The following is an 11,563-nucleotide window of genomic DNA, read 5'->3' as shown; positions in this document are numbered from 1 at the left end:
AAATCAGTTCTGCCCTGTTTTTCTGTATCAGATCAGCTGACTCTAATCCTCAGCTATCGGTACAGGAAGTCAAAAGAGTGAATCGGTGCATCCCTGTTATTGTTTTCAACTGAGCCTTTTAAAAATGTACAGTGTGGATTCCTTTCTTTTGATGACACAGACCTGCTGAGCCCGTTTAATGTTTTGGATCTACAGTGATTTATATCCTACTTGACTCATTTAAGCTATTGCTACTTAGTTTATCATTGAGTGGGTTAAAAAAGGTAACTTTTTTTGCTTCCATTTTAGCCTTTAGTCTTTTGTCTTTCGACCTGATGATTTTTGCTTATCTGACAGTGTTTGGACACTCCTGACTTAGACTTTTGTAGTATAAACTTTATGAAATTCATCGGAACAGATAAAGATTTTCTAAACAAGGCGGGGAAACGTCACTTTGGGGATTAGTGAGAACTACTAATCATCATTGTCCTCTGGTTGTTTGATTCCTCCTCACTCTCAGTAACTTTTAAGCAAATCATGACCATAACCATCATAACTCAAACATCCAGTTTCCCCTTTTAGTTTATCGTTCCTGTTTCTAGTTCATCTGCCTCTGTTTGCGTCCTCTCTGACATTTTCGCACTGCCGATCTGATGGAAGCTTTGTATTTCACGACGCAGAAATTGCGGCGGTATCGGCCGCTGAGGAACAGCTGTCCCTCAATGACCCTTCCACTCACCAAGTCCGTTTCCATGGTCACCATCAGCCATAAAGACAGCGATGGTGAGTGTTTCTCCTCACGTCGGGTTCACACCTGAGTTAGGATTTCTTTGCCCTTTCCTTAGCTTTTCAGCCTCTTTTCCTTCTGTAGGTTGATTTCTTTTTATCTTTTTATTTCCATCATTTAAAGACAGTATAACGCTGTGTGTCTTTAAATCACTAAGTATTTTGTTTTGAAAATCACTTCCTGTATCATAACCACTTAGACTTGCCCACATTTCCTCTGTTCAAAACTAAAAACTTGAATGTATTTCATTGGACTTTTATTTGGTAGAACGCAACTGAAGTGGCAGGAGACATGATACAAGTTAAGATGTTTTACAAATAACAATATTTATTTGTTTGTGTTCATCAACTCTGATGTGAATTTTACATGTGAAGTTTACATTCAGAATAATGTTATCTCCTGAAACGACTAGAAGAAGCCCAGAAGATGATGTCGTGACTTTGGAAACTTCTGATATGTTAACTGACACATTTGAGCTAATTAGAGGCACACCTGTAGTAACATCAAAAGACGTAATGCAGGGAGTTAAACTTTGGCATAAATGGGTCTTCCAAATGGACAATGACTTTAAGCTGTGAAGCCAAAGTGGCTACAAAGTGGCTTAAAGACAACAACATGGATGTTGTGTTGTGGCCATCGAACCAGCGCAAAGATGCAGTTCAAAGACAACGCTACCAAATACTGAGGGACTGTATGTAAACATTTTTCTTCTGGCATTTAGCAAGTAGAAATAATTTTGGTACAGGACCCACATTTATTGTAAAGGTTCTGTAAAATTTCCGAAAATGCATTCAGTTTTGTGGGTGTAAGTTGAAAAAAACATAGAAGAAAAACCCAAGAGGCAAGACATTTTAATTAGAAACAAACTAAAACTGACTTTATATTTAGGTTACCGACACGTATGTGGATTTCTAAAATAAGATCCGCCAAGAATACACCAACTTATTAGCGGTACCACAGTTACACGCTTTGAGCGAATGATGAGTGCTTGTTGTGGTTCCTCCCTCGTTGCCGCCGTCGCCCCTCCGCCTCCCAGCAGTGGGATGCCTGAGACGCAAGAGGCGCATTTCCTTCTCTTTCAACCTGTCCCCCATCCTCACCAAATCTAAGACTCAGTTCATTTACGGCGACTCTTCGTCAAGTGACGATGAAGAGGAGGAGGAGGATGACTCGAGTGAGTACCAGACGGCAAACGTAGAAACTAGATGTTTTTTTTTTTTTCAACCCACAGCAGTCGCGGTTCCTAGTAGAGCCCTAGAAACCTGCCTCCTCCTCTCTGTTAACCTCGCCTCCTCCTTGCTGGCGACACCTGAGTGTAATGAACCATGATTAAAAACTGCTTTTCCCACCTATGCAGGTGTAGGGTCAGGGAGGCTTCTCCTCTTTGAAGGAGTCGTAAAACTGTCTGGAATTAAGAGAGGCTGAAAAAAAAATCAAACAAATTTAACATCAACCTGAGTTCAGTCCTCTGGGTTTTCATCATTTTCCTGTCCAGTGTAGGATTGGCTGCGCTAAAACAACGCTGAAGGCAACGTGGCGGCTGATTGAGCCGCAGCACCAAACATCAGTCAAAAGGAGAATACTAATTATTTCTCATATAAATCTACTGGCGGTTCGATCCTTGATGGGAGGAGGAAGAAAAGCAAACCTGCTCCTTTTGTAAAATGTGTGCTGAATACATTATGCTGATAAATTCTGTTTGGCCGTGTTGAATTGGACCTTGGCTGCTTCTGTCACATGCAGACAGTGGCAGCATGACCTTTCCGTGAATTGGCCTTTGGTTTCGTCTCTTTTTCAGAAGAAAAGAAAGAAACTGGAGCAATATTACGAGATAAAAGAGGAAAAGCACCGTCAGAGGTGCTGCAGGTTATCTGAGAATAAATGTGGGCCTGTCTTCTTCAGACCAAACCTTCATCTCTCTCCTCTACTCTCTATTACCATTGCTGTTTTCTGTTTTGTCTTGCTTACTCTATCCTTTAAAGACTTTAATGTGCTGTACAAAACAAGAATAATTATTTTGAGAGAAGCTGAATGTTCCTCATTTAAAAATTACTGGAATAATCAACTTAAAGCCGTTTGCGATCATATGGATTTATTCAGATACAGACATATTTGTTGGCATGCATGACATGCATTGTTTTATTAAGCAAATAAATTTTTCTGAAATGTCAAATTGTGTTGTCTGAAGGAACTGACATGTAACAGAGGACGGGAGCAAAAATTGGTTAATACAAAACAATAACAGCTTTTCAGATGTTAATTCTTTCTTAACATTTTTTTTACAACATTGAATCAATGTCATCAAATAAAAAGTTTGTGAAATTACACCACCACAACAAAAAGTGGACATTTTTCCAGACTGTTTGCAGGTTTTCAACAGTGGCGACAAATTTAGAAAAACTCCAGACGGCTATGCGCTCGCTAGAACTCTGTGTGACAATCTGAACCGTCAAAATGAATCTTCAATATTTAAATTGTTTTGGATGTATTTCTGAAGCTGCTCCCCTTCGGAGCAGCCGGAGAGTTTTTGGAGCCGACGGCCTTTTGGGACTGAGTGTCGCTGAACTGAAAGGCAGACTGCCTGCAGCTCTCAGCCTCGGCCTCTCCATTAGCGCGTTGCCCTCGCTCTGCAGGGGGTTCCTAGAGGCTAAGCAGCTCACTTTCAAGCATTAGAAGTAGCTCAGTCCGTGTCCCGGCCAAATCCTCGCAGCTAGGACATGACCTGACAACCTTCAGCTCCAGTGCAAATAAATGTTTTGCTAGTCAGCCAGTATACTCAGCAAAGGATCAATCCTGCTCTGTCCTGCTCACCTTTTTTAAAATACATTTAAAAAAATTATTTCTAATAATGAATAAAAGAGTTCTGCTTCTCACTTTCTGTCTTCTCTCCTTTCAGGCATGAGGTTGTTTTCCAACCCCTCTGGGTCAGTAGCTTACAGGTCAGTTCACACACATTATGAAGAAATCCTTCTTTAGGTTTTTTTTTTTTTTCCTCTACACCCACGACGACCTTTACGGTTCCTGTAAAGATTAGCCGTGGAGAAGCGGCCGACTGGACCTTTATGGCGTCGTAAAGACGCGTCTGAGTGAATGTGTGAGCCGCAATGTTGCGTAGGCTGCAAAGTAACGCTGACCTGCGTTTCAGTATATCGGAGGAAGAGCCGGGGCCTCTGCGGAGCGACACGGAGGGGAGGAACACGACCAAAGTCAGCCGGACCTTCAGCTACCTCAAGAACAAGATGTACAAAAAGACGCGGGTAAGCAAAATGAATGACTACCTCGGCGCGTGCGGATGACCTATTTTTAGTGTGTGTGTGTTTGGGTAGACCATAGCCACCCCTTTTAAACAAAGAGCAACGGAGCAGCAGGTTGCTTTTCGGGCTCCGCTGCGGTGCGTCCACATTCACCCAGGGATCTGCTTCCTCTTCTGAACAGCTGGTAGTTACGTGTCACGCTTCAGGGCTTGTAACTTCCTCCTGTTCACACTTCCCCAGCAGGCGCTGCTTTTGGAGTTCACAATTCATTTTGTGGTCCCGGATATACGAGTCTCTGAATGGAGATGAGCTCTGGGTTACCGTTCTTTGCCTTGGGGAGAAATAACTTTTCAAGGCGTGATGAGTAGCATTTCAGTCACACCACTGCCATAAACTGAGCTGTATTTTATTGGGATTATGTGAAGGAACGACACAAAGTAGGACACAACTTGCCAGCTTCTGTCTCCTGATGTACAAAGATGTATAAAAAATCTTTGACCCTGGAGGATTGAATATATCTTCTTGACACACCTGTCAGATTTTTATTTGTAGAAATAAAAAGTTGATGACCATTCCCTTCCACTTCACAAATATGCAGTACTTTATTTTGGTCTCTTTAGAAAACAGAAAATGATTCATTAAATCTATCAATTGTAAGCATCACAGAAAAAAAGTAAAATTTTGTGAATGTTTCCCAAAGCACTGTAAATAAACTTTTTCTGAGATATAAAAAACATTTTAGATCAATAACACTCTACTTTAAAGAAGCCATTATAAAGGGCTATGCTAGTTTCATTTGAGACTTTTTAAACTGTGGAATGTTTTTGAGGAATTCAACACATTTTCATGTTTTCTAATCAATAATCTTATTTTGGAGGGCAAAGATAAAACATGTTTTGTTATATTTGTTCTGATTCTGTCATCACTTCTCACAGGGCCCTCATTCAATCACATAGGAGGAATGTTAAATCACAGATTACCTCATGGTTTTTTCTTGTTGCACAGTACGGGAATTATCCTCAACAGGAAATGGCGTTTCCTGCCTCTTACAATGCACAAATTTGAAAATGATTCAATTATAAATAATTCTAACCCACACAATTCCTGTCACCCGTATCTTGGCGGCGCTGACATCACCCGGGGGGGTTCAGATGTGGCGTTCAAATGAAACAAGGCAGTTTTTAGCAATCTCTGCCTTCGTGTTTCTGTAAAGCCGCCCCCCTTTTACCGAGACACCAATTGGTGAACAGGAAGTGAAAGAGGAAGACAAAAACTTGCTGTAATGTTTTCCAACCTCTGAACTGCACTTTGCTTTTAATGTGACAGGACCCCAAAAGGTGCTGCCTCTGCCTGTGGTTGGGATGAAAACAAATCATCCACAAACCAAAATTGTGTTTTAATTCCGTTTCAACTCCGTGTTGTTGTAACAATTATTGTGACGATTCTGCCAAACCTCGTCGTCATGTCAACCATTCTCCTCTGGTTCAGTTGCGGTCAATCTTTACTAGGCTTAAAACCCTTATAGCCTCTCAAGGCTCTGCTCTTGTGCACGAACACCGAAAGTGAGTACGTCGGTGGAAGAGGATGTAGTCGCTGCAGCCTGCAACAGCGTCCGCTCTGCACCGACGGCTCGTTTTGCAGAAATAGCACCTCCTGCTGCGCAGCAGTCACTTCCTCTTTGCCCAAGTTCCTGATGGAGCCTTGGCTCTGCCGGCTGTAGACCGTGCCCCTCGGGCCACAGACCAGGGATGTTGTACGGGAGGTTCTCGGGGAGCCGCGGCTTCTCGCTGAGAAGGAAAGGTTGCCTGGAGGTAGGCTGAGAGAACCGCTCTGCTTTTCCAGTCACATGGCTTTAAAAAAAAAAGAGAGAAAATGTTTAGTGGCTGTCAGAAGATCATGTTTAAAGAGTTCTGTTCTGTGGCAGCTTTTCTTTTCTTCTTTATTTTCCAGTGAAGTCATAGTCTGTTACTTCCTTTCTTACACTAGAATGTCTCTTTGTTTTCAATCTGCGCTGTAGACGTCACAGGCTGTTATGAGTCTTGTGGAGGTTTCTTGTAGCCAAAAACGTCTCACATTCCCTCTTTTTTTTTTTTAGATTTCTCTGCTTCAGCAAGTAGATTTTTTTCTGGATTTTCTCCTAAAAAAGGGGTTTCCGAATGCCTCAAAGCTAAAAATCATAGATAAAATCTGCGAGAGCTTTTTATTTCTGATCTGACAGTTGTTGTTGCAGGAAGTAAGAATTGAATACAATTGTGTTGCAATAGCTCCGAAACACGCCATGGCTCATTTAGCCCCTCTGGCATCTTTAAAAACCGAGCGAAAATGAGCTCGGCTACATCGGAGCTTTGTGGTCCTCGCAAACGGAGAGAGGCCTCAGGGCTGGCCCATTAAAAACGAGCTGGAAAACTCTATTTTCCCCATTTCCTCTGGGTTTGGGTGGAGGCTCTGTGATGCAAATCCAAAAGAATGAAGGCTCTGTTCTTTTCTGCATCACTTTACGGGATTGTGATTCAGTTTTGGTGTGTGTGTGTGTGAAAGCGGCGACCCGACTACTTGAGGATGAGCTTATTCGTTAGTGGAGGGGAGCGGCAGAAAGAGGCGACCCTGTTGTGGAGAAGGTCAGAGGTGTCTGGGAGCTACATCAAAGCTCCTCCAATCCTGTGGATCCGTCTCCTCCTTATTTACTCTTTCACTTTTTGTTCTATATTTTTTTGTTTTGTTTTGCTTTGGGAGCATTTTGTGATCATGCCTCGGCCTGCCACCATAACAGAATTCTGTCCCAGAAGTTACTGCAATAAGTCATGATGTTGTTTTTGACACCATTTTCAAGTAACATAATGGTAATGGCTTTCTTTGAGATCAATAAACCTTTATTTCTAATTAACATTTGACACAGGAACCGTAAGAATTCCTCTATTCAAAATAAATAAGCAAAACGACAGAAACGACACATAAATGTGTTATGAAGTCTCTGTAGATAAAGTTGTCCTTCACAATAAGAGCTTAAGTCACCAGACTCGAGATGTTTTTCATTCAATTTTTGGTAGTTATGGAAATTAGTGAGCTCATTTTAATTTGTCCTGCGATTAATTGATTTACTGCTTATTGCGACAGACCCACTGGACATGGCACAGCTTGCAGCTCTGAATGAACCACAGCAGAATACAGATGTTTATTGGAGTTGATTTTCCTTTCTCTTTAAAATTTTCAACCACTTTTAGAGGTTATACGTATCATGACGAAAGGTGAAAACATCTGAACACTTTTACAATGATTTATAAGTATGACTTTTCTATTATTTATCTAACCCTAGTCAGATAGTCATAGCTGTGTGCAGCTGATTTACATTTCATTTAGATATTAAACACTGACATGTGTAGAAACAATTTACAAAGAAAGGAGCTATTTTAAAAGTTCCTTAATAAGACACTTTGTTGACTGCATAAAAATTGCCTCACTTAATATCCGTCCCCGCTGTATGCCTCCCCCCCTGCTGGGAAGCACATCAGAGTAATCATGTTGCTCTGCGGGGTTTAGGTTGAAATTTAACGTATGCCACCAGGCGACCAGTGAAACATTTTGTCAGCGTCTGGCACTCTTCCCTAAAATGTCCAATTTGCCGGTGAAAGTGTTCCCAGTTAATTGTGGAAGCGAAGTCAGAGATGAGTCACGTTAATAACTCCCGCAATCTTCCTCCCTCAGGAAAAAGACAGAGACAAAAGGGACAAAGACAAAGAAACCAAGGAGAAGGACAAGAAGGCCGTGAACGGACACATTTTCACGCCCGTCAGCTCGAACCAGTCCCTCCAGTGCTCCCAGTGCAATAAAGCTTTCAATGGCAAAGAGGTGTTCTGTTGTACATGTAAGTACCTTTTTCTGTCCATTTTGCTGATTTAATGACGTGATGCTTTTCTTTTTGTTTTTTTGTGATGTCAGCCTTTTGCTGTTTATTACTCGAAATGCAGTCGCTGAGAGACCTTTGATCTGTTCAGAAATCAGATTCTATTTTCTGAATCAACTGTTTCAACACTAAGAAGTCCCACTATTTCCAGTCCGGAGTTTTAAAACAACCAGACAAAAGTAATGGGCATACAGTCCTTCAGTTCAAAGGTGGAAAAAAAAGCATCTGCTGAGCGAAACAAAAACCACAAAGGCCTGCTTCACATTTGTGTTGGGAAATACTTTTCTGTGGACACAAAAATTAAGGTTTAGGTTAATTAATGTAACGTTGGGGTGTACGTGGCATATACATGGCAAAAAAACAAAAACAGTAAAACATGGTGACACTTGATGGCAACATTTTATCAATGCAGCTCAGATTGTCACAGCAGATTTTTAAATGAAATTAGCAACTAGTTAGTTGCTGTTGCCCTCCACTTAGCTATCTGCACTGTGCCGTCATTAAATGTGAAGCAGAGAAAACAGCCGAACAGTGACCCAGTTCTCGTCATTACATCCTGCCCACAATGCCAAATGACTGATATAATGACGCTATTGCCATCTGTGTTCATATCTTTGTGTTACGGTGGCCATTCTTAGCATCCTTCTTGCATTTTGTTGTTGTGTTTGGATAAATCATTGCTGTAGCTGCACACTCGTCTCCTGCGGGACTACTTCAGAATCGGCCCCATCAGAGTGTTGGCAAAGCCATTTTTAATTTTGCTTTTCACCGGAGAACCAGAAGAGGATGTAGCTTATTGCACAAGTGGGGTGGGAGGAGTATTTCTGGTGGGGGGGGAGGGGGTGAAAACAAAAAAGCTCAAAAGGAGAAACGAGCTCTGCGATGGATTACGGCCATCTTCTGAATGGTCACATTCTGCCTCAGATACTGGGCTGACAAGAAACAGCCCTTTTTGTTTTGCAGGCAGTCTGCTGCAGAGCCTTGTGAGGCTGACTTTTTTCAGGAGGTTTATAGTCACAGATGTCTGGCTGGTTTCCATCCAGCAGACAAATACAGTGTTTCTTTGTCTTCTGTTTTCTGGATCTACTTGGACATCCACATAAAAAAAGGAAAATACCCAATAATGTTGAAAGGTAGAAAAGGAGCAATCAAGTCAGCGTGTGAACCGGCCACTGATGGCGTCGTTGCCTTTCTCTAAATAGACGTCTTTATTATTTTCTCACACTCAGTGAGAGCGTTTGTTTACTGATGTAATCTTCAGAGCGGAAACGTTGCACGCGCCCCGGCGAGGATGACGGTGCTCCACCTCTGATAAAGTCTTCAGTGGAAACGCTTCGGTGTGTGAAAATTAGCAGGACTAGCGGACCAATCAGAACCTCGCACGAGTTTCCCAAAGAACACAGGCAAAACTGACTGAACTGGATCAAGTTGTACTGGCAGGGCTTACTTTAGCAGCCATGAATTATGACTTTTGTGACTAAATGATGGATATGGGAATGTTTACATAATTGAGATTTTCCCATGCAGTGCAGTATACATGTGTGTGCGTCAAAGCCTGTCCTTTTTCTTTTTTTTTTTACTTTTTCCAAGAGCAGTATTGCCCCTCAGTTGCATCACACACAGCGCTCCAGTCTGGCTTTCATTAGCGGGCTGGTGGAGTTTCCTGGCTGACTGTGAAAACCAGTCAGAATTTCTTGCTCCCATTTCCACCCCCTCCCCTACACACACACGCACACACACACACACACCCACACAAACACACCATCACCAAGCTCACTATGTTGCTTTTCTTTCCAGACTGTAATGCATCCGTCCACAAGGGCTGCAGGGACAGCATGCCTGTTTGTGCCAACGTGAAGATGAAGGTAAAACTTTTTTTTCCCTACCGGTTCTCCTCCACTGACCCTGTAGCGTTCTGTTGTCCTGCAGCCAAAATCAATTCTTTTCTTTTTCCTTTCGTTTCCATGCTTTTATCCCCCATTTCTCTGTTTAGTTGCCCAAACAGCAGTTTGCAGTGCCAGATTCCAGCGCTCCATGCTCTGTTCCTGGCGTCACAATGAGGAACAAAGGTGAGTGTTAAACTAAACTGGACTTGAATGAATGGTCGTTGCCGTCAGTTATGTTTTTTTTTTATTTTTTTTTTTTTAGTTTTTTGCACAGTGCAAAGTTGGCGGAGAATCCTACACGTTTCCAATAAAGGGAAATAACGTAATAGCAGAAGTGAGCTTTAGCACTTCCGTTTAGCTCTTTTGTCTGCACTGTGCTTCAGATGTTTCTGACAGACTTCCACAAAAGCAAGAAATGAGCTTTGCACACATTTCTGGGAAATTTTTTCTTCAGATTTTTCTTTCACATTCATTTTTACTGTTTTGAATGTATGTTTTCTTATGCTGTATTAACCACATAGTCTAAATCATTAATTACTATTATAAATAATGGTACATATCATAGTATTTGAGCAAAAATGTAAAAATCCAATCAGATATTTCTTCTATGCATTATTTCAACAATTATACACCACCTTATATTTTGATGTTTCTTTTGTTCTGCTTTTATTGATTATCCATGTCTTTTTATGACTTGAAATATTTCCAAATAGGTGAATTTGTCTTTCTTTTAAGTGAGGCAAACGTTGGCCATTGGACTTTGTTGTGTTGCGGTACGAGGTTGAAAACGCAGAGATTAGCCACAGTGGCCTGCAGATCACCTGAGGCTTCAGTTCACAATATTCTGTCCACATTTCATGGCACCAAATGTCTGAATTAGTCGTTGATATTTTGTCACATTACAACCTCAAACTTTTGTGTATTTTATTGCAATTTTCTGTCAGCGCAAAGTAGTGCAAACTCATGAAGCAGAAGGAAAATAATTGCTTTTGAAATATTTTCATGCAACGGCTGAATCCGAGTCAGACTTGATGACATACAGTTTTATGTAATATAGTAGAATAAGCTGCAAATGAGGCTCATTGGACAGATTAAATGTACCTTTTGAAAATCATATTTAGAGGGATAGTAAACATATTCTTCATTAGGTCTACATTTCTGTGTAGAAATGGGTTTATTTTTGTTGGTCTGATTTAACTTTCAGACAATTATGATGCGAGGTATTGTTTTCCCAACTGGGATCAGCTGATCGGCATCTAAAAAGCTCAAATAATATCTGAACTTTGATCCCAAATCTCTGAGCAGTTGAAAAGGGGAGCCTCTATGGATGCAGAGAGAGAAGGAGGAAGTTCAAACCATCTCAGTCCCACACAGCAAATTAAAGTCTCGAGTCAGAGGCTTCCTCAGAATTGTTGCAAGACTGACTGCTACCAGAGATCCTTCCTCCCCGCAGCATCACCATCCACAGTGACTCTGTAAATTCTCAGATGACACGAGTTACGACAACGTTTAATTTCCCTTTGGGATTTTTTAAAATCAGACGAATTGAATATCAAGTGTTTCACTTGGGGACAAAATTACTGAAATAAATGGACGTTTCACTGGTATTGTAATTAATTCATTACAATATTTTTTGTGTTGTATTGCTGCTTAAGAATGAGAACATGCTTGTCCTGTCAGCTTTTAAACAAGGCACTTCCTTCGTAAACAGCATTGTCTGAGTCACTGCCCACACTTCTTGAACCTCTTAACCGAG

The 11,563-nt window shown here is 41.3% G+C and overlaps 1 protein-coding gene across 8 annotated transcripts in view; it reads left to right on the top strand.

The window, feature by feature from the left end:
* Nucleotides 1–11,563, top strand: part of LOC129369408 (A-kinase anchor protein 13) — a 124,338-nt gene that overhangs the window by 90,301 nt on the left and 22,474 nt on the right. For all 8 annotated transcript variants that reach the window (XM_055044781.1, XM_055044778.1, XM_055044779.1 and 5 more), the window contains 6 exons: nt 660–762; nt 3,663–3,705; nt 3,912–4,023; nt 7,723–7,882; nt 9,719–9,786; nt 9,915–9,990. In XM_055044781.1, coding sequence (XP_054900756.1) covers nt 660–762; nt 3,663–3,705; nt 3,912–4,023; nt 7,723–7,882; nt 9,719–9,786; nt 9,915–9,990 — 562 coding nt within the window. The remainder of the gene's footprint in view (nt 1–659; nt 763–3,662; nt 3,706–3,911; nt 4,024–7,722; nt 7,883–9,718; nt 9,787–9,914; nt 9,991–11,563) is intronic.

This window comes from Poeciliopsis prolifica, unplaced genomic scaffold (genome assembly GCF_027474105.1).
Source record: "Poeciliopsis prolifica strain line A6 unplaced genomic scaffold, Auburn_PproV2 SCAFFOLD021, whole genome shotgun sequence".
NCBI classification, from domain to species: domain Eukaryota; kingdom Metazoa; phylum Chordata; class Actinopteri; order Cyprinodontiformes; family Poeciliidae; genus Poeciliopsis; species Poeciliopsis prolifica.
The sequence above is the reverse complement of the archived record's forward strand: the minus strand, read 5'-3'. Positions and strand labels throughout refer to the sequence as shown.